The 24,109-nt window shown below is 44.8% G+C and overlaps 1 protein-coding gene across 4 annotated transcripts in view; it reads left to right on the forward strand.

The window, feature by feature from the left end:
* The window catches only part of ACOX1 (acyl-CoA oxidase 1), a 104,194-nt gene that overhangs the window by 73,402 nt on the left and 6,683 nt on the right, over positions 1-24,109 (forward strand). For all 4 annotated transcript variants that reach the window (XM_085883883.1, XM_085883884.1, XM_085883882.1 and 1 more), the window contains exons 10-12: positions 2,787-2,977; positions 11,230-11,379; positions 15,758-15,863. In XM_085883883.1, coding sequence (XP_085740009.1) covers positions 2,787-2,977; positions 11,230-11,379; positions 15,758-15,863 — 447 coding nt within the window. The remainder of the gene's footprint in view (positions 1-2,786; positions 2,978-11,229; positions 11,380-15,757; positions 15,864-24,109) is intronic.

Here is a 24,109-nt window from a genome sequence, read left to right on the forward strand (position 1 = left end):
TGGGCCTTAAACCCTGATAAAATTGCGTACGGTGGACACAGGAACATCAAGGTCTCTGGAGATGGACATGTAGCCTTGAGATTGTGCCTGCTTGGCTACAATCTTGTGTCTGACAATCCTCCTCAGACAATTCTCTGGTTTTCTTTCTTTTCTCCATGTTCATTGTGGTACACCCAGTGACACAAAACAGCAGAATGACTCCTTTTCTCTATTCAAACTGGGTGAATGAGTGATTCTTTTTTTTTATATTGCAGGCACCTGCAACTCCCCAAAGGTGAGTTCAATTCCAAACTAAAGGAGAATCACCTGATTGAAATCAAATTATTTCAAACAACTTCTAAAAGGTGCCAATAATATTGTGTGGGCCAGTTTAGGATTTCTGTGTGGAAGAAGGTAAGATTTCGTAAAAAAAAAATTTCAGCTATTTTTGTTTTTTTCCATTGCAAAGCAAAGAAATACATACAGTATGTGGATACCAAAAGATTTTTTTTATTTCAACAATTTTCTGGAAGAAATGGTGCATTCTTTGGAAAAACATGCAACGATGCCAATATTTTTGTCCATGACTGTGTATAAGCAAACTCTCAATAAGCAAAAAGTAAAATGTGATTTGCCCAAGAGGGATCATGACTGATAGTGAGACCCAAGCGTTTGAGTGACTGAACTTCTTTAAGAAGATTGTTAGGAAAGTAGATGGAAGGATTTGCCAGATGGTCCTTTCAGAGAAAAAGCGAGAGATAGAGATATCAGGATTGAAAGATTTATTCCAAGTGTTTGACCAGCTTGTGATTTCGTCAAGGTCTGAATAGGGGGAAGAGGCTGCTGCCTGTCTATCTGAAGGATGAGGGATGTCACGGCGGAGGGTGGAGTTGTCAGGAAATCGATAAAGCGGATTTTCCAGAGCGTCAGACATATCATTGATGAAGATTTGGAATAGGATGGGGCCTAGAATGCTGCCTTGGGGGCACTCCAGCCTGGACAGGGAGAAGAATTGAAAGGATTCCATTGAGAGCCACACATTGGCTCTGAGACGAGAGGAGGTCAGTCACCAAAGAGTAGAGTTGGCTTGGGGTGCCGGACTGTATTGAAAGCTCGAGATCTATTGAGAGAGACGGCCCTGATGTCGTGTCTGATATTGAGGGCCTCCATCCATTGGGAGAGAAGGAGCAAGCATGTCCAAGGTCGAGTGAATTGCTCTGAATCTGAATTGGTGATCTGAGTTGAGGTCATTAAAGAAAAGGAATGATTTTTATGTCATTTGAGATGATGGACCTTGCTAATGATTGGAAGTAAGCTAATAGGTTTGTAGTTGATTGGATCCTTTTTTTGTACCTTGTTTATGTAATTTGGTGTTGGCTGATTTCCAAGTGGATGGAAGACTATCAAGGGAAAATGATACGGTAAAAAGGACAGCAAGAGGATGTGCAGCAGCAGCAGCTGAACAGGGTTTTTTTGGATGTTAGCTGATGCTGTCTGGTGTGGTTGTAGAGTTAGAGTTGAGGATTGCCAGAAACTTCTCCACCTTCTCAGGTGCAAAAAGACAAAGAGTCAAGGAGCAATTAGTGCAGCTGTGTAGGGTGGGTACAGAGAACGAAGGGTTGGGGGACGCATGATTCAGAAGCAAACACAGAATTGCGGCATTTGATCTTGTCACAAGCCATTTGGTACCATTTTAAGTGAGGGAACAGATGGAATGGGGAAGGGGGGGGGGGTCAGACTGTGGAAACAGACTTAACTGGAGCGGCACTCGGTAGAGCGCATACCTCTGCCAGGTTGAACAGTTTCCGTTTTGTATTCCACTGATGGGCCGGATCTGGATCTGCTGACTTGAACCAAAATCGAATTGGCTTATTCTTGTCATCTAATTAACGAATTCACCAAGGTTTGTCAAAATCCATCCACCACGTTTTGAGGTCATGCTATATATTGATTTTGGCCCCATTTCACATTGGTGAATAATTCCTTATAAAAATTTTAAAAACTCTCGGATCTGGATCCGGATCCTCACCAAATACGAATCATTTTTTTTCCCTTGTCAAATACCCAACCTTTCCACAAAGTTTCATCCAAATCCATCCACAAGTCTTTTGAGATATCATGCTATGTATAGTTTTGGCCCGATCTCTCATTGGTGAAGAATCACTTCAAAAATTCTAGTTTCTGGATCTTCACAAAAATCTAATCATTTTGTCCTTGTCACACACCCAATCTGTCCACCAAATTTCCTCCGAATCCGTCCACAACTTTTTGAGATATCCTGCACACATGCATGCATGCATACAAACAAATGGGTGAAAGCATAACCTCCATCCATCGCAGATGGCGGAGGGAACAAGGTGCCAAAAGGTTTTAGAAGAGGGGACAGGTCTGAAAGTTCAACCTTGAGGTTGGACAGATGTTTTCTGGCTTCCCGAGCCTTGGATGTGTCGGTTGGACTTTACCAGAGACACAGATTTGACAATTCAACACAACAAATATGGTTTGACATGGAAAATTGGACAAAAACATGAACAGCAACACAGGAATTAGAGTGAAACACAACTTATCTAGTCCAGGAAACTTAGCTTTGCTGAGCTGGAGGAAGAAATTCATGAACCAGCATCACACGTGGAGGAAGCCGTAAGAGGAATGGGTTTTGGATTCTTCCATGTGTGATTGTTGTATTGTTTTTTTTTTGTTCGTTTATTGTTTAATTTTTGCTATGAAGTCTTAAAAAAAAAACATGCCTTTTCTGTGATAGAATTCCTGACTTCACCATAAGCAAAGCATTTCTCTCTTTCTCATAGTTGCATGCCACATCAGCAGGCCTCAAGGCATTCACCACATGGATAGTAGTGGCAGGTGTGGAGACTTGCCGTATGGCATGCGGTGGCCATGGCTTTTCATGTGCCAGTGGCTTGCCAGAGCTGTATACCAACAGTGCACCGTCCTGCACATACGAAGGCGAAAACACTGTCATGATGCTCCAAACTGCCAGGTGTGGTGTCTGTTTTCCACTGAGCCTTTCATTTGTATTTCCATCTCTGTCTTTCTGTCTCTCTTGCTGAATTCCTTGGCTACTTTTACTTGCACTTCCATGAAAATTGAAATGCCAACTTCACCTGCGTACTTTCCTTTTCCTGCCTCTCATGCCGTGGGTTTCCATTTTACAACCCTTGATACAGAGCGGAATGTCACATTAACGAACAATGGCGTATCCTTGTGCTGTACAAAATAATCCCTGCTAATTCCATATCAGCTGACTTGTGTCCCAGAAGCTTGGGGGGATGGATCCTAGAGTTTGGGAAATTGGGGTGGGTAGGGTAGGGCTTGAGGGGTAAACATAGGCTTATGGTATACCTTGCAGCTCTCCATAATTGACAGATTACCACCTCCTTGTGATTAAAAGGAGCAATATATACATATCCTTTTATAAAGGTGATATATATGTCGTTTTGAGATGTCATGTGTATCATTTTTGGCACCATTTCTCAATGGTGAAGAATCGCTCATAAAAATTTTCAAAAAAATTCTCGGATCTGTATCCAGATCCTCAGCAAAATGGAATCAATTGGTCCTTGTCAAACGCCAAACGCCCAACCTGTCCGCCAAGTTTCATCCGAATCCGTCTCCAAGTTTTTGAGATATCGTGCTATAATATTGTTTATGGCCTTATCTCTGCCAGCACAAAACTCTGTGGCAATTTCACTAGCACTTGTACACCAAGTACAAGTTAAAGACCATCCTCTTCCCCCACCCTTTCGTGTGCAGAACAATTGGGTCCGTTTGTTTGTTTGTTTGTCCACACAAACGTTTGTGTTTTTTTCTCTGCAACCGCTTGTCGGATTGCGACAAAATTTTCACCACAAGGAGCGACTACTCTTGTAGAAGGTTTTCTTGATAATTATGATATCGTAGGTCATGTGGTGTGTCTGCTATGTTGAAAAAGCTGAAAAACTTTGAACCTGTGTATCTCTGAATCCGCACCAAGGAAAAAAATTGAAACTTGGCACATGGCAAGTACTCCTCATGGGGAATAAGTGATTTTTTTTTTAACGTCATAGATAGGTGCCTTCGTTACGATGTCATCATTACATATGTAGAACGCTACATCTGATCAGTATTAAAAAAAATTTTAGGGTCATCTTGGGATAAAATGACCAACAGAAGTAAATTTGATGGCATCATCGATCATGTGATTCGACAGCCATATTGTTGGGATCCCCTTTAGGCCCCGTCTTGGCAAACATCTTTGTAGGTTTCTGGTAAAAATTTGCAGATCCACATCCTGGAGTACAACCCCCTTCCATCTATTATCGGTACATGGATGACATATTTGCTGTCTTTGAGTCATCCTCAGCATGTAAAGTCTTCTTGGCATACCTGAACTCTCTCTGTCCATCCTTCGAGTACACCTCAGAGATGGATCGCTCCAGCGTATTTCCCTTGTTGGACGTCTTCGTTGAGAAATCGGCCGACGCTTATAAAACCAGTCGACTGTAAGTCTACCTTTACCAGACAGTATACTAGGTGGGACTCTTTCAGTTCCTCTCGATACAATATTGGACTGATTGGTATATTGGTCAATAGAGCAAGAAAGATCTGCTCTCCAGATAAACTCCATTGAGACCATCAAGACTATTCTTCTTGATAATGGGTATCCTGAACGGATCATCAATAGATATATACACAAATTCCTGAACCCACCAAGGAATCCTATAATCGGACCTGGTAAATGTCCCGTATACCTACGTCTACCTTGGAAAGGCAAAGTGTCTCTACCGTTTGAAAACCAAATCAAACGGTGTCCCATTCCTACTGTGCTGTTCAACCACGAGTGATTTTCACCACCCGCCGGTTGCTTCCGTCAGTCCAAAAAGATGTTCTGCCCGCCTCTCATATGCAGTCAGTAAGATTATTTACGAATTTCAGTGCCAGTGTGAAGCTAGGTATGTGGGCAGCACATCTTTGATATTGAAGGATCGCATTGAACAACACGTCCCTTTGGGGATCAGACGGGGCCAGTCAACCAAACAGAGACGACCAGCTCGGGCTTGTAAGAATGTACATAGTGCGACCAGTATTCCTTGTGCCTCTGCAATTGGTTACCATTTATTGAATAATCCTCAGTGTGCAGAGCAATACCGTCTTGGCAGGTTTAAAATCCTGAGTGGAGGACACAGTTTAGCTCACCTTCGTGAAATGGAGGCCACATTCATCAGGTCAACCAATCCCATTCTTTGTGGAAAGAAATAATTTGTCCGAACTTCATATCTATTCTGACTGACGGCTCGACTGTGACAACTCGACCACAGTCAAGTTTGAGTCGTCATGAAAACCACTCCTCCCCCCCCAAACTATCCCTCAGATAATTAGCATGTTTCCGCCAATACTTTCTTTAGTGATTCATCTTCGCCTTATCAATATTCATCATGGTTCATTTCCGCCCACTCATTATTCTTGATGCCCGATGGTTCCACCAATGACGTCATCCCGTCCTTTCTTTCTCTCGATCAATGAACGTTGAGGACGTTACATTGTAAGTTTATAAATGAAAGTTTGGTGCTTCTTCTTCATCTACTTGCGGTTTTAACCTGAGAAGAGCAAGATGAAAAGCTTTGATGTCTGGTTTTTTTTTTGAAATGTATATTTCAATTTTGTTGTACGAATAAAATGTTTGTTTGTTTGTTTTTTTAACCTTCAAAAATCTTCTCTGAAGTGGCTGAACAGATCGAGGTGAAACTTTACATGATCGCCAATCCATGAGGAACAAAATGTTCACACATATGATGTCATGGGTCACACAGTTTGGCAGCCATATTCTATTTACCCTCAAACCGATAGAAAAATCTTCTCCACAATGGCTGGACAGATCTCGGGGAAACTGCACACAAATGTTCCCCAAGCCTTGGCTATACCAAGGTATTCACAAGTGATTGCTAAGTCACATGGTCTGGCAACCATATTGGATTGAGCAAAAATCTCTTTTTTTTTTAATTACTTCTCATGAACCGCTTGATCAATCGATGATCAAGTAGTTATGGGGAATACATGCATTAAATTTCAACCTGATCGGATATATGGTCGAGCAGCCAGAATTATTAAAGTTTTTTTGATATGGGTTATTTTTGATATTTTTATTTATTTTTTGAATAAGGCTCACTTTGGCTGTGCCTGGATGGGTTTGAGGGTAGAGGAGGAGGAAGAGATTGGGACCATACTCTTTGCAGAGCGTTGGTGCTGCTTAAGCAGTCTCCTTGGCTATTGGACACAATCCTGGACGGGTCGCCACTCCGACGCAGTACACCAGCATGCTGGCACTCATTTTGCCGACCTCAGAAGGATGACAGGCTGAGTTAACCCCACCTGGTATTAATTCAACAGCTGAGCGGGATTTGAACTCAGGACCCTAGGATCCAAAGCCCACCAACCTAACCATTAAGCCAACACCAGGCATGGTGGAGGAGTGGCAGCTGAAATGTGAATCCTATCCAGGTTCCTCCTGATGAGTTCATCTTTGCTTTTTGCTTGTTTGGGTTCCTTCTGATGACTCCAATGCAGGACTGTTCCGATTTGGTCTTCCATTTGATTTGAATTGAATTAATTTTAATCCCATTCTAAATTCAATTGAATAATAATAAACATCATGGATCAAGGTCAAGTGTCCGATCAAAGCGGGATTGCATCAAAGCGAGACGTCTTGGTACCTGCTCATCACTGTCAGTTATAAAGTGGCAGTTCTAGTTCGGTCCCTTGTTAATTACGTAACACAACAGTACACAAGCGCCACACAAAGCTTCACCTCACAAAACAAGTCCTGGCGAGGGTCTGCATTGTTCTTTTTCTCGTTTATAATTTTAAAAGGGGGAATTTTAAGGAAATGACTAACATCCTGTAAATTCCATTAAAGTTATTCTTCAAGGGAAACAAAAAAAATACGTTTTTGTCAATTATCTTTTTGACAAGGAAGTTTTCATATACCCCTCTAAACTCCACTGCTTTTCAATAAATGTACAGTGTAACTTTTATGTCCTGCCTTTGTACTGACCATCTCCCCCTGGTTTGCAATGCAAATGTGCCACTCACCATTGATAAAGGTAGTCAGATCAGTCAGTGTTTTCTGTCGATACTGCCACAATGTGGAACAAAACTGATCAGACGTGGACACTTGGAGACACTGCTGAGTGGGCGAGATGCATTTCAAACAGGAAGTAGATTGGTAACAAAATAGACCTCTTGTTGACGAAGTCACTTTTAACATGCTTATTACATGCTACTTCTTAAAATTATTATCCCGCCCCCCCGGAGGGAGGGAGCAGGATATTGTAATCGTCCGGTTTGTTTGTCTGTTTGTTTGTTCGTCTGTCTGTCTGTTAGCAACTTTATGGCAAAACTGCTTTAGCAAACACTATCAAATTTAATCCACAGGTGGGCAATGAACCTTGGACGACCCCATTAACTTTTGGTCCAATTGGATCAAAGGTCAAGGTCACGAAAATATCAAAATCGTTTTTCGCTCATAACTTCGTCAAAAATGATCGGATTTACTTCAAACTAAGCTTATAGTGAACCTCATTCTATTTGTCACTTATAATCCAACCCATTCCTATAGTCAAAAATGCATATTTGTGAAGATCGGTAGGGTCCGAAGTTTTGGGGGTCATTGTCATCAGTCAAAATTACAAAATGGGTGGGATTTGTTGTGCCTGGCACCACTTGTTTTTTTTTTTTCATCATTTCATTGTACTCATAATATGCAATTGGTCACTGTCTTTGACCAATATATTTATGATGGACCCGAGGCATCAAAAGCTACACATATCAAACAAGAAAAAGAACAATCAGTGATTGCAGACCCTCGCCACGACTTGGTTTGTGTGGTATTTGTATACTGGTGTGTTACATAATTAACTATAGGGGGAGCACTCGTTAGAGTGCAAAACCTCCGCCGCCAATACTGCTAGGTCACTCCAGTGAACCTGATATCCTATTCATTCAATTTGACATCAACAGTGCTCACAGAGTTATAGTTTGCAACTTTCCTTTTTACTTTTAACTTTTACATACTCAATTCATTCGTCATAACTAGATTCCTTGAGACAGAAATTGATTTTACGTGGGTATATCCACCTGAAATTCAAAAATCAGCCGCATTTATAATTTTGGCATGTTTTATGTTGGAAATTACTTATAAAATGGAGAAATGCAAAAAAAAAAAATTGAAATTTTGTTGAAAAAAAAAAGTTGCAAAATTTTTTTCTCAATTTTTTTTTTTTGGGGGGGGGGTTGGAAATCACTTAAAACATGTAGAAATGCAAAAAAATCGAAATTTTTTTGAAAAAAAAAGTTGCAAAATTTTTTTTGGGGGGGGGGTTGGAAATCACTTAAAACATGTAGAAATGCAAAAACAAAAATTCAAATATTCTTTTCAAAATGGCCTCCATAGCGGCCAGATTGGACTTTGGACCAAGTCCAATATCAATATCCTTGGACCATACCTAATCCCCCCACCAAGTTTCGTCGAAATCCGTCGGAGTTTTTCCGTAATACTGTTCACAAACAAACAAACAGACAGGGGTGAAAACAGTAACCTCCGTCCATCTTCGATGGCGGAGGTTAATAAGAGACATAACTAGAACTGGCAGTGATGACCAGGTACCAAGACGTCCTGCTTTGATGCAACCCCACTTTGATCGGACACCTGACCCTGACCCATGGCGTTTATTATTATTCAATTGAATTCAGAATGGGATTAAAATATAAACAATTCAGACCAAATGTGTACAGTCCTGCATTGGAGTAATCAGAAGGAACCCAAACAAGCAAAAATAAAAGATGACATCATCAGGAGGAACCTGGTTCGGATTTGCATTTCAGCTCCGACTGCTCTACCCTCAAACCCATCGAGGCACAGCCAAGTGAGCCTTATTCCACCCCCCACCTCCTCCCCCAAAACCCCCCCCACATCAAGAAATTAAATAATTCTGGCTGCCAGACCATGTATCTGATCGAGTTAAAATTTTTGAATCATTTATTCCCCATCACTACTCCAGGGTGCCCCACAGAAAACCAGGAAATTTGGTACAGTTTATTTAAAACAAAACAAAAGCAAACTTAGATGTAGTGTAAAACAAAGATACACTTTATTTTCAAACAAAACAAAAGCAAACTTAGATGTAGTGTAAAACAAAGATACACTTTATTATATGTTAGTTTATTGATATGGTAAAATACGGCAAAATAAATCTCAAATTTCCTCGTTTTCTGTGGGGCACCCTGTAGATCACAATTGTGAAGTTTCACATCAATTAATTAAGCGCTTCCAGAGAAAACATTATTAAATATTTTTCTTAAATCTAATATGGTTGCCAAACCATGTGACATCAATTATTCCTGAACAACCTTGTACACGCATCGTTTTGCCTCGATCTGTTCAGTGTTTTCAGAGAAGAGGATTTTTTTAAAGGTTTTATTGTTTTTTAAACAATATGGTTGCTGAATCACGTGACCGATGATGTCATCAAAAAAATTGTGGACCATTTTATCCCTAGATGACCCTCCAAAATTTTCAGACTGATTGGATGTAGCTTTCTACATATGCAATTATGACATCATTAAAAAAATAATCACATTCCCCATGAGGAGTATTTGCCATATGCCAAGTTTCCATTTTCTCCTTGTTGTGGTTTCAGAGATACAGAGGTCCAAAGTTTTTCGTTTTTCCAACATGGCTACCACACCACATGACCTATGATGTCATAATTATCATTAAAACATTCTACACGAGCAGTCGCACCAATGGTGAAAATTTTGTCTCGATCCGGCAAGCGGTTGCAGAGAAAAACACGAAAGTGCTGTCCAGGCGCGCGCGCGCGCACACACACACACACACACACACACACACACACACACACACACACACACACACACACACACACACACACACACACACACACACACACACACACACACACACACACACAACCCTCTCCTTCAGCGAGGGTAACAGTTTCAAATGGAGCACCTCACTCCCCATCACTACTCCAGGGTGCCCCACAGAAAACCAGGAAATTTGGTACAGTTTATTTAAAACAAAACAAAAGCAAACTTAGATGTAGTGTAAAACAAAGATACACTTTATTTTCAAACAAAACAAAAGCAAACTTAGATGTAGTGTAAAACAAAGATACACTTTATTATGTGTTAGTTTATTGATATGGTAAAATACGGCAAAATAAATCTCAAATTTCCTCGTTTTCTGTGGGGCACCCTGTAGATCACAATTGTGAAGTTTCACATCAATTAATTAAGCGCTTCCAGAGAAAACATTATTAAATATTTTTCTTAAATCTAATATGGTTGCCAAACCATGTGACATCAATTATTCCTGAACAACCTTGTACACGCATCGTTTTGCCTCGATCTGTTCAGTGTTTTCAGAGAAGAGGATTTTTTTAAAGGTTTTATTGTTTTTTAAACAATATGGTTGCTGAATCATGTGACCGATGATGTCATCAAAAAAAATTGTGGACCATTTTATCCCTAGATGACCCTCCAAAATTTTCAGACTGATTGGATGTAGCTTTCTACATATGCAATTATGACATCATTAAAAAAAATAATCACATTCCCCATGAGGAGTATTTGCCATATGCCAAGTTTCCATTTTCTCCTTGTTGTGGTTTCAGAGATACAGAGGTCCAAAGTTTTTCGTTTTTCCAACATGGCTACCACACCACATGACCTATGATGTCATAATTATCATTAAAACATTCTACATGAGCAGTCGCACCAATGGTGAAAATTTCGTCTCGATCCGGCAAGCGGTTGCAGAGAAAAACACGAAAGTGCTGTCCAGGCGCACGCACGCACGCACACACACACACACACACACACACACACACACACACACACACACACACACACACACACACACACACACACACACACACACACACACACACACAACCCTCTCCTTCAGCGAGGGTAACAGTTTCAAATGGAGCACCTCACTCCCTTTAGAGCATTTAAATTGCATCAGATGTGACAATAAATGTGAATTGTTGCGAGCAGCTTGCCGGCTCAATGACTGAAGATGCCATTTGCATTTTTGCTTCCTTAATCCCCACCCTGTTTCTAATCCCGTGTGGGCACAGGAAACTTGCTCGTGAATGGAAATGCTTTATGTTACTTTTTACAATTAAATGCTTGAACCTAAATTTCATTCCTCTTTCTTTTCTTTCTCCACAGATATCTGATGAAGTGTGTGGGTTTGGTTCGCAATGGGATTCTGCTTGAAGGGAATGTCATGTACTTAAACCCTGCATTTGACAATAGGCCTCGACTGGATCCACAGTCTGTGGCCAGCCTGGTTGGTGCCTTCTGTGATCGGGCATCTTGGTAAGTGTGTGTGTGTGTGTGTGTGTGTGTGTGTGTGTGTGTGTGTGTGTGTGTGTGTGTGTGTGTGTGTGTGTGTGTGTGTGTGTGTGTGTGTGTGTGTGTGTGTGTGTGTGTGTGTGGAGAAATGTACATCCAACCAAAAATCGTAATAATATCTACCATGCCAATTTTGTTGCAAACAAGCAGGATTAGGTCTGCTCTCACCTGTTACAAAATTAATTAGGTAGATATTTGATTGGTTGTGCCTTTTTTCTTCATTATGGATGATCTAAACCACCCTAATTTATTTCTGTTTATGAAAAAATATATAGAAACAGTGTCTGAAAATGTACAGGTTGTGGTCAAAAAAAAATAAAATAAACGCCAATGTTAAGTCACTTAATAGGGCGTTGGGCCAGTATGGCCTGTATGCGCAGTGGCATAGAATTCACCAGCGGTCTGGAATTCTGCAGGAGGGATGCGGCACTATTCTTCCACGAGAAGGTCAAGTAACGCACACCTGTTTGATTGAGGTTGAAAACGCTCTATCAGGCCTTGTTCCAGAATATCCCATAAATTCTCAATTGGGTTCAGATCTGGTGACTGAGAAGGCCATGACATATGGGTAACATCAGTGTCATGCTTATAAAAGCATTGGGTGGCCACACATGCTCTGTGCATGGGGGCATTGTCATCCTGGAAGACACCCATCCCAGCAGGAAAGAAATGCTGCAACATGGGGTGAAGATGATCACTCAGTACCATTAACTAGCGATTGGCATTGACATTGCCTTCTCAGGGAATGACTGCACCCAAACCATACCAGGAAAATGTTCCTCACAACATTACAGAACCACCAGAACTCTCCACTGTGGGAACCAAGCACTCAGGGTTGGAAAGTTATTTAGGTTGGTGCCATACGTGCACTCATGTGTTTGTCGAGAACATGGTGGAGGATGATTCATCTGACCATATGACATTTCTCCACTGGTCGATAGTCCATTGCTTGTGCTCTTCACACCACTGAACTCACAAATGTACATTGCTAGGTATGATGAGCGGTTTGTGCACTGCAACTCGACTATGGTATCCTGCTCTGTGGAGTTTTTGGCGGATCATTTTGATGAAACTGGCTGCTCACGCCCCAGGTTGAAATTTGCAGTCAATTGATCTGCAGTTGCTCACCTGCTTTGCCTTGCACTTCAAATTAATGTACAGATATCACGATCCTGGAGTGTGCACTTCCGCCCACTGTTGCTCTTTGCTGATGGGATCTTTCCCTTGGAATTCCATGCCGACATCACCTTTGACACCTTTGCTCGTGAAACATCAGCAAGTTCAGCTGTCTTTGTCACTGACACTCCAGCCAAATGCGCTCCAACAATCACCCCTCTTTAAAGTCACTGAGATCTCTTGCAGCCATGCAAGCCATAATTATGGGCAACCAGGCCTATGCAGCATTTTATACATGACCCTAAGCATGCTGGGATGTTATTTTCTTAAATAACACATGGGCCACACTTTTGTGGAAGCTGTTGTTTTCAATATACTTTATGTCCGTCATTTAGCAGATGTTTGCATTTATTTTTGGACCACTACCTGTATATAGACTTTGTATAACAAAAACGATGCGATCTTTTTCTGCACTGTTTTATGGGTAACAGCTGACTGATGACATGCAATCATTTTGTCACACGTTAACACCATCTGTTAGGTCAGTGGTTCCCAAACTTTTTTGTCCATGATCCAAAATTTGAAAACTCATTCATTTTGCGACCCAAATGGTGCCTGTACCTATCATAAAAAATATTGTGGGATAAAACGCTTTCGACGGGAATGGCCCGCTTTCGGCTGGGCCATTCAACAAATTTCACATTCTTTTTCTAAAGCCATTCCAGTGTTGCTTTGACTATGCTTGGGGTCATTATTCTGCTGGAGCATAAATCTTCGCCACAGTCTGAGGTCTTTTGCACTCTGAAGCAGGTTCTCCTCAAGGATTTGTCTGTATTTGGCTCCATTCATTGTTCCCTCTATCCTCACAAGTCTCTCAGTCCTTGCTACTGAAAATCATCCCCATAGCATGATGCTGCCACCACCCTGTTTTGCGGTAGGGATGATGTTAGATGGTGATGAGCTGGACTGTGTTTTTGCCAGACGTGTTGTTGCGAATCTGGAAACCATGAGCACACAGACATCCAGGTTCCTATAGATCAGTTATATCGGTATGTGTTTTTAGATAGCTCCCGTCCCTTGTCTAATGGGTAAATAAATGTTCATGAGCTGTGAAGTTATTTTAATAGTCAGGTTTTCTTTTCGTTCATTTATACACCCCCATCAATGCCAGCAACACCTTCACCTCACTCTGACCGACGCCATAATCCCCATGCGTTCGATCACGTAAGAGGGTGGAGTTGAAGGAGGAGCATCGCGGTGGCTCTCAACAAATCGGGATGCATTGAATGACGTGACGGTCGCTCGGCCAATCGGACTTCCCCGACTGTGTGAGGGGTGGTCCATGTGATGTCACCACGCCACCTGGCCAATCAAAGGACTTGCCGCCCGTTTTGGCCAGTGAGAGCGACGGCGCGCGATATGCGTGCCAAAACTGGCCAGTGACAGGGCGACGAGGGATTCTGCGCACAAGGCCGTCCGGTGTGGAGAAGTGGGGAGGGCGGAGAGCCCCCCCCCCTCCACAGGTCTGGAGGCTGGTCTGGTCAGCACAGACGGCTGGTCTGAGAAGAGAGATTTTCCACAGTCCTCGTCCCCGTCAGTGGTCGTTGGTCAGTAGTCGTCATGAGTGGTCGCCGCCCTGGTCGTCGTCCTCCTCCTCCACATGATTGCGAACTTGGCGATCACCTCGTCTCACCTCAGATGGGTTCGGCTGCGCTGGTCCGTCCTTCGGTGACTGGAGCTCCGGGAAGGAGTGTACGCCCAGCTGCGCGCTCATGGCCAGGTAGCCAGCTACCCTGATCTTCAGCCCAACTGTCCTCCAGGCTTGAGGTCCAATTAAAGACCATTTGGTCCGATTGTGTGTGTGTGTGTGTGTGTGTGTGTGTGTGTGTGTGTGTGTGTGTGTGTGTGTGTGTGTGTGTGTGTGTGTGTGTGTGTGTGTGTGTGTGTGTGTGTGTGTGTGTGTGTGTGTCCTGTGGGCCCCGTCTTTAAGTAGTAAATTGTTTAAGTGCTTGTGCTGTATAAAATTGCAATTCTTAATAGTCGGTTCAGCTCTGCCCTTACATGCTTGCCTCATTCCCCACCTATTGCATTATAAATAAACCCCCATTTTTTCAATGTTTCAGCTCGTTCGCATCTATTCTGTAATTGACTGAGCGTGTCGCTTGCTGGGGAATTAGCAGGCCACTACCATGGCCGTTGTCACGGGACAATCGGACTGACGGAACTCGGCGATCAAACCGCTCGGGTCGCACACGGAACGAGCACGCTAAGCAGCTCGTTCCGTAGGGTGCCGTCGAGGGTGTGAAGACTCGGTAGATCGCCATGTGGTCTCTAGGTGTTTTGAAGATTCGGCAAATAACCCTGTACCACGTGGTAGAAATATTGACCCTTCACGGTCCAAAAAGGGACCCGTACTTTTCCGGAGTTCTCCAAAGAAGTACGATCTGAATTCCGGGCGATCGGTCGAGCCGACGCTGCAGCTCCATCTTGCAGTCGTGCTCACGGCCGACGCCCGGCCCCGCAACAGTATCACTTTGCATTCAGGCCAGAGAGTTCAATTTTTTCTCATCAGTCCACAGAATCTTTTTCCTCATGCTCTGTCTTTCACGTGCCTTTTTGCAAACTCCAGGCTTGCTGTCATGTGCCTTTTTCTCAGGAGTGGCTTCTGTCTGTAACACTTCACAAATCTCGGCTTTAATGGAGAGTGGCCAGAGACTGTGGTCCTTCTGGCAAGTTCGCCCATCTCAGCCAAGGAACTCTGTAGTTCTGTCAGAGGGGTCATTGGGTTCTTGGTCACCTCCCTGACTAAGGTCCTTCTTGCTCAGTTGCTCAGTTTGGTCGGACGGCCAGCTCTAGGAATAACCTGGGAATAATAATAGCATACCTCTGTCAACATTTGGTTCAGAAAAATTGTTTATGCAGCATAGTGTCATCATGGATAGGCAGTTGAGTATGTGTGAAGCCTGTGTGAAAAGATTATTTATACTTTCGTGTTATCCTCTTGAAAGACACATTCTATTATGCTGTATTTTATATTAAGGTTTTCTTTTAATTCGGGATGCTATATAAAAACCATTTGCATCGTTTTGAGACTTTTTTTTCCTCCCCATTTTCATGATATTGACACGGTAAATTTTTGATCCTTTGGAAGTTGAATTGGATACAAAATATTATATTTGCAATGTTGACAATGCAGCAAGTAATACAGAACTGTATGACCCACCAGGATGGTGACTCATGTGTCTCAAGGCCTACAGAGCCAGTTGAATTGTGGGAAGAGTCAGAAGGAGGCGTGGAACAACATGTTGGTCGAGCTTGTGAGAGCTTCAGAGGTTAGTCCACTTTGTGATGTTCCGAGTTTTCTCTTTGATATACGTATTGAGGCTCTTGGAAGAGCAGAATGCCGTGGAAATAGATCAACAGACAAAGTTGGACAAAAGGAAGATGGTGAGAAGACGACAAAAATATGCATCACAGAAAAAGGAGAGAAGTTGCAAAAGGGTTAGAACATGGGCTTGGCTCATGTGGTAAAGCTCACAAGTGGCAATGGGAGAGACCATGAGATGGACAGCAGGCTATAAATCCTATAGGGATAACATGCTCCACAAGTAAGAAAAGAGAGATATGAAATAATGGAGGTAAGTGTTGAGACTTAGAGAGGATAACAGTAAAGGGTTGCTGGAAGAATGTGTGCAACCTCGGGTAGGTGCATCACTGAGAGGGCAGGAGTAAAGCCAAAATTAAATCAGTAAACTGCAAGACTACCATGGTGAACATGAAGCAGACCCTGAGATTCAGTTTCTTGGCATGACATTCCATTGAGACAGAGGGTATTATATTTCTGGGCCTCAATGGGAGCATGATTTGAAGCAGCAGCAGCAGTCCAAAGTGTGGAGTCTTATTCCTTGACATTCCAGATGAAGGTTTTGTATATATTTATAAGCTGAGGAAGGCTTAGCCTTGCATAAAACTGTGAGGTGGTGGCTGGTTTTGGAGGCCAGTTTGGAGATACAATATGCCCAAGGCAGGTTATAGCTGGTCATGAGGCTCAAAAGCTCCAGAGATTTTTATCTCTCCCAGAGGCTGATCACATAAATTGTAGGATTTGCCTGCCAGTGCTTCTGGAGAGACATCCTGAAAATGTTGACCTTGCACTAAAAGATGTTCCAGTTAGATTACCAGTTGCCTATTTTTTTCCAGATATGCAGAGAGGGATGCTGCTGCAGGCTGCCTGGCTGATGGGGTGTGGAACCATCTTGCACAGAGTGGAGTCATCTGAAAAGTGATATAATGGATTTTGCAATGATGCACGTCATCCAAATACCTACCTAAAGGACAGGATTAGTTCCATATCACTACTTTGAAGGACACTAGTATCTCGAGGGATAAGTTTTCCTTCCAAATCAACCCGCTGCTTGCAAGTCAGGGTGGGGAGCCAAACAGACTGAAATGCATCAGAGATGTCAAATGAGACAGCCATGACCTCTGATGTTGAGGGCATCTGTTTATTGTTGACATAAAAGCAGCAGCATATCGAAGGTGGAATGACGTGTGAAAGCCAAATTGATGGTTGGACATCAGAGTTAGAGAAAAATATGAGCCTTGAGGTCGGCTGCAATTATTGATTCCGTTGCTTTGGGTATGATGGAGAAAGGCTGATTGGTCCATAGTTGAGGGTCGATTTTGGTACCATTCATATGAATTTTGATGGCAATTTTTCCATGATGCAGATAGGTGGCACTGAAAATGATGTAGAAAAGAGAAACAGGAGTTTACATGGCAGGTGATCATTTTTTAAATTTTTTTTGAGTATCAGGGCACTGATGCCTTCAGAACCAGGGGCATTGGAGAAGTCAAGAGGTGATAAATTTCAGCAGGGGTGGTCACATGTTGTTGGATGTTTTCAGTGGTGATGGGTACAGTAAAAGAGGGATTAGGTCTTGGGAATTTTTGCAGGCAGAGTTGAGGCAGCTGCCTTAGCATTAGCGGTGTCCAAAATAAACCCATCCTTCGCAGGATTAGGATTAGGTTAGGGTCTTCAAAGTCAAAAGCTATGTTGCCCTGATGAGCCCGAAGAAGGACAAAACCAGGTCGACAGCTTTGCTTTTCATCTGCTTGGTGACAGCTTTTTACTTTGCCTCACATTAACTGCTGGATGCCCTTCGGGGTTGGCAGGCATCATGCTGGCGTGATGTCATCATCACAACATTGGCCCAAGTCAGGAGAATCTCATAGTACCATCGATATTTATATATATATATATATATATATATATATATATATATATATATATATATATATATTGTTGCGGATCTGGAAGTCATGAGCACACAGACATTCAGGTTCCTATAGATTAGTTATCTCGTTAAGTACGTGTTTTGTAGATAGTCCTTTTCCCTTGTTTAATGGGTAAATAAAGGTGCTGCGATTTGTATTAGGAAAACACCATCTTCAAGCCGCTGTCACACCTTGACGTTTTAGCCAGCGTATGGCAACGTATCAAAATGTATGTAAAACGCTGGCGTACACTGAACTATTGATGTTTTTTTTTAAAGATTTTGGCGTATGCATAACGAGTTGGACGTATGCATAACGTGTTAGTAACGTACACAGAACATTTCGATAACTTATACCAACGAATGCTTAGCGTGTTGTTAGTGTTCACAACCTATGCCCAACGATAGTCTAACGTATGCAAAGCGCGCGACAGCGTATCACCGACGATCACGTGGCGTAGCCTATTAAAAGGCTGCCGCTCGACGATTCAAATCATAACCACACGAGAAATCGAAGTGTCAACATCACCATCATACCGAAGAAAAAAAAAAACATGGAGTCTGGAACACTGACGGGTTCCTCCTGTGAAGCCCATTTTTATATACCAATTCCCCTAAACGCTGCCAATACGTCATTATACGATAGCTGTAAGTTAGAAACACGTTCAGTAAGTTCTGTGGTCGTCCGGAAGACGTCAAATGCGTCTACATATGTCAATATGCGTTAGAGACACGTTACTCGTAGGTTCAAAGCACGTTACTCATAGGTTAGAAATAAGTTTCAGGTACGCTAAACATTACCTCGACGTGTTTCGACTTATGAGTAACTTACAAGTAACGTGTGTTGACGTGTGTCAACGATCGCGTAACGTACCTACAACTTATGGCCAGCGTATGCGGAACGTGTGAGTCATACGCTGGCATACGTCGAAAAAATTTGAGCATGTTAAAATTTTTCAACGAGCTCGGCGTACTATGACGTATGCCAGCGTGCTTTGGCGTGCTCTTAACGTATACAAAACTTACCCATAACGTATTCGATGTGTGCCAGCGTTTTAGACAAATTTTTCATACGTCGGCATATGCTGGCTAAATCGTCAAGGTGTGACAGCGGCTTCAGCGACAGCCGCAAAATGCCAGTTGGTGGCGGACACGCTGCCAGAGCAGCGAGCGTCCCCTGCACGCTCAGTAGGTGAAAGGTGAAGCCCCCACCCCCAAAGTCTCTGCTCCCGGCATTCAGTGCATGCTCAGTAGGTGAAAGGTGAAGCCTCCACCCCCAAAGCCTCTGCTCCCGGCATTCAGTGCACGCTCAGTAGGTGAAAGGTGAAGCCCCACCCACCAAACCATCAACAACAACAGCCACAAAATGCCCGTTGGTGGCGGACACGCTGCCAGAACATCGAGCGTCCCCTGCGTGCTCACTGGAATGCGGGCTTGTTCAGACTACATCCCCGATCCGAATTCCTTGCCTTATATGGGAATAAAAGCAACTCAGGGGGGGGGGGGGGATGAAATGCGGCCACCCCCACCGACAGCGGATGAGTCACGCGAGAAGCGAGGCGTGCCCTTGAGAGATAAAAAGGGAAGAGAAAGACGGAAACAAGAGGAGTTGTGGTTATTTTCTTCAAGCTTCAAGATTCTTGTTGGTTCTCCGGGCGTTGTCCTCCTGTCGTCCTTCGTGGCTGGTCCTCCGGTTGTTCTCCGCTGGTCCTCCTGTGGTCCTGGTCGCGCACGAGTTCGGGACCGCGTCTGCGGACGGAGGGTCTTCTCCCGCCAGCCGTCGCCCTGCCGACTTCGCTCACTATGATCGTCCGGATCGTGCTGGGGGTTGTCGGCCCCGGGGACCTGGTCCTCGAAGACCGCACGAGGTGGGCAGGTCCGAGATAGGTATCAATCAAGACCAGCTGGTCCGATCTTGTGTGTGTGTGTGTGTGTGTGTGTGTGTGTGTGTGTGTGTGTGTGTGTGTGTGTGGGTGTGTGTGTGTGTGTGTGTGTGTGTGTGTGTGTGGGTGTGTGTGTGTGTGTGTGTGTGTGTGTGTGTGTGTGTGTCCTGTGGGCCCCGTCTTTAAGTAGTAAATTGTTTAAGTGCTTGTGCTGTATAAAATTGCAATTCTTAATAGTCGGTTCAGCTCTGCCCTTGCATGCTTGCCTCATTCCCCACCTATTGCATTATAAATAAACCCCCATTTTTTCAATGTTTCAGCTCGTTCGCATCTATTCTGTAATTGACTGAGCGTGTCGCTTGCTGGGGAATTAGCAGGCCACTACCATGGCCGTTGTCACGGGACAATCGGACTGACGGAACTCGGCGATCAAACCGCTCGGGTCGCACACGGAACGAGCACGCTAAGCAGCTCGTTCCGTAGGGTGCCGTCGAGGGTGTGAAGACTCGGTAGATCGCCATGTGGTCTCTAGGTGTTTTGAAGATTCGGCAAATAACCCTGTACCACGTGGTAGAAATATTGACCCTTCACGGTCCAAAAAGGGACCCGTACTTTTCCGGAGTTCTCCAAAGAAGTACGATCTGAATTCCGGGCGATCGGTCGAGCCGACGCTGCAGCTCCATCTTGCAGTCGTGCTCACGGCCGACGCCCGGCCCCGCAACAGTATCACTTTGCATTCAGGCCAGAGAGTTCAATTTTTTCTCATCAGTCCACAGAATCTTTTTCCTCATGCTCTGTCTTTCACGTGCCTTTTGTTTCGTGGCGCCAGTCCAATAAGTAGTGAATTGTATAAGTGCCTGTATATACTTGCATTTCTTAAACTCTGCTGTAGGCTTTTGCTCGTGTCTTGTCCCTATTCCTCCATTGACTGCTTACATGCTGGTTGAGAATAAATCGCCCATTGTTTGAATGTCACCTGCTCGTTGCGTCCCTTCCTGGATTGACTGCCATGGTGCGCTTGGGATATTAACTGGCTATTAACCCCCAGTAGGTCAGGTTTTAGTCAGGTCAGGTTCGATCTGTGACCTGCTACAGGTACCATGTAAACCTGTACTAACCTGTTCCATGGTCGGGTTGTCGGCGACTAAACCGTCTCCCCCACCAGGTTTTCTGGTGAGGAGGGTGTTTGGATATGGACACCCAGCAGGATTAAAAACAAAACCTGTCAAAGGGCGGAGGAGCTCCTTGTGAGCCAACGGCCATCCATATCTAGTGCCCAACTGTGTCTGCGGACGTCCTCCTGCAGTTGGGTTACTTCTTATTAGGAGGTTGGTGGCAGGATTTGCACTCCAGCCACCGTAAAACGCTTCATTCCGCAAAACGCAAAAACGCAAAAAAATCTGAAAACCCACTCCGTGGGAGTACCTCCTGTGCAGCTTCCCTTCGCAGGGCAGCTCACCGGATGATGGGATTGGGGCAAAGCCTTCGGGACCCCCAATCTTTGATAGGAGGGAAACCACGGGGTAACATCCCTGGGTCAGATTGCGGGAGAGTGTGTCGGAGTGGTGCTGAGGTGTCGTCCACCAGACGGCGGTCTCCTTGGGTTAACCTGAGGCGGTCCCTTCGGGTGGGTGCCTGGAATGTCCTATCCCTAAGAGAGGATGATCACCTGTCTCTGTTATCATCTGAGCTCAAGCGTTTGGACATCGGGATTGCAGCTCTCTCTGAGGTTCGGAGACCGGATTGCGGCGAGATAATGGTGGGTGGTTACACCTACTATTGGTCTGGTTGCTCTGATGGTTACCATACCCAAGGAGTTGCTGTAGCTGTGTCCAATAAGCTGACCCCAATGATAATTGAGGTAACACCGGTCAACGAGCGTATTATGAGATTAAGGATTCGTCACTCCTTAGGTGTCATTTCCCTGGTCTCTATTTATGCTCCGACTGAGGCGAGTGATCTCACCGTGAAGGATGCATTCTACGCCACACTCGAGTCTGTGGTTGATCAGTGCCCCAGACGAGATACACTTCTAGTCTTGGGGGATTTCAATGCATCGACTGGAACTGATAGGGATGGTTATGAGGTGTGTGTTGGTCCCCATGGGTCAGGAACTATGAACCAGAATAGCACTAAGTTCCTTGACTTTGCAAGAAGTCATGGACTTAGGGTGGCTGGTTCATGGTTTCAGCGCCCGCAAGCTCATCGCTGGACTTGGTATTCCAACGCTGGCGGTGTGGCAAAGGAGATTGACCATGTCCTCATTGACGGTCGCTGGAGGATGATCCAGAACTGCAGGGTCTACCGGAGTGCTCAGTTCCTCAATACTGACCACAGGCTTGTTGTAGCAACTCTAAAGGTGCACCTTAAATCCTGGAGAATGGTACCATCCCAGCCTAGGCTGGATGTTGCCAAGCTCAGGGATGAGAGAGTAGCTGAGGAGTTTGCGAACAGGCTGAGTGGACACTTGGGGGGTCTGGGTGCTTTGGGGGGTCCTGAAGAGTTGTGGAACACCTTCAAGACCACCGTCCTTGATGTTGCCGGTGGATGCCTTGGAGTTCACCGCAGGGCAAAGAAGAATTTTGTCTCTCAAGGGACACTGGATACCATTGACCAGAGTCGCAGGGCCAGGCTGAATGGCAGAGCCGAGCTGCTCAGGGAGCTGAGGCGTAAAACTGTACGTGCACTGAGGGTGGACAAGGAGGCCTATGTGCGAGGAATCTGTGAGGGGGTAGAGCATCACCTGTGGACAGGTGATTCTCGTCCCGCTTACAGGGGAATTCGCGCATTACGTTCATCCAAGCCCATCCCTCGGAGCACTGCAGTTCGAGCAGAGAGTGGTAGGCTCTTGACAGAGGAGTCTGAAGTGAAGGCCCGCTGGGCCGGTTACTTCGAGCGGTTGTACCAGGCTGATCCCCCAGCTGTCGAGTTGGACGTCAAGGGTGTTACAATCCCTGTTGCTGACCCTCGAATCAACTGTGGTCCACCATCGCTTGTGGAAACACGGGCTGCGGTGAACCAGTTGAAACGGGGCAAAGCTCCAGGGATCTGTGGCATCCATGCCGAACTTCTCAAGGCTGGTGGAAATGCTGCACTCGCGTCGTTGCATGCAGTTTTGTGCTCTGCCTGGAACACAGGCATCATCCCAACTGACTGGAAGAGGGGCCTTGTTGTCCCTCTCTGGAAAGGGAAGGGTGATCGCCAAGACTGCAACAACTACCGAGGGGTGACGCTGCTCTCAGTGCCGGGCAAGGTCTTTGCTCGGATAATTCTCGATAGGGTTCGCCACCATCTGCTTGAGCACCAGCGTCCAGAGCAGTCAGGCTTTACACCAAAGAGGTCAACGATTGACCGTATCCTTGCACTTCGTGTACTCACCGAACGCAGACGAGAGTTTCGGCAGGGGCTGCTTGCAGCCTATGTTGATCTCTGTAAAGCGTTCGATTCAGTGAATCGGGATGTCCTCTGGAGGATTCTTGGTCTTCGTGGGGTGCCACCGAAACTGATCGATCTGATGTCTGAACTCTACTCTGGTACTGAGAGTGCTGTGAAGTGTGGTGGTACCGCCTCTGACTTATTTCCAGTTGTTACTGGAGTTCGTCAGGGATGTGTACTTGCCCCCACACTTTTCAGCACTTGTATGGACTGGATTTTTGGGAGGATGTCGGAGAGATCAAGTTGCGGTGCATCGTTTGGCAATGTCAAGATCTCGGACCTTGATTTTGCAGATGATGCAGTCATCTTTGCGGAGACTTTAGACATCCTCTTGGGGGCCCTCGAGGTACTGAATGAGGAGTCGGAGCCGTTGGGATTACGGATTTCTTGGGTCAAAACAAAGATCCAGGCTTTCGGTGACATCTTGGATGCTGCTGTCCTGTCTGTGTCTGTTTGTGGTGAGGATGTTGAGGTCGTGGATAGATTCACTTACCTTGGCAGTGATATTCATGTCTCCGCAGGTTGTGAGCCGGAGGTCAATAGACGTCTGGGTCGGGCCTGGGGAGTCATGGATTCACTGGATCATGGGGTGTGGCGTTGCCGGTACCTGTGCGGGAGGACGAAAGTCCGAGTCTTCAGGTCCTTGGTACTTCCAGTCTTGCTCTATGGGTGCGAGACTTGGACTTTGACCAAGGATCTGAGACGGAGACTTAATTCCTTTGGTACCAGGTCTCTTCGGAGAATCCTTGGCTATCGCTGGTCGGATTTTGTGTCCAACGAGCGGTTGCTGAGAGAGACTCGGATGAGATTTGTTACCTGCATAGTCCGTGAGCGTCAGCTGCGGCTGTATGGACATGTGGCTCGTTTTCCTGACGCTGATCCTGCTCACCAGATTCTCTCAGCGAGGGAGTCTCATGAGTGGAGGAGGCCAGTGGGCCGACCACGTGCCTCATGGTTACAGCAGGTTGACCATCATCTCAAGGA

This window comes from Eptatretus burgeri, chromosome 6 (genome assembly GCF_056783735.1).
Source record: "Eptatretus burgeri isolate ZD-2024b chromosome 6, Ebu_testis_v1, whole genome shotgun sequence".
NCBI classification, from domain to species: Eukaryota; Metazoa; Chordata; class Myxini; order Myxiniformes; family Myxinidae; genus Eptatretus; species Eptatretus burgeri.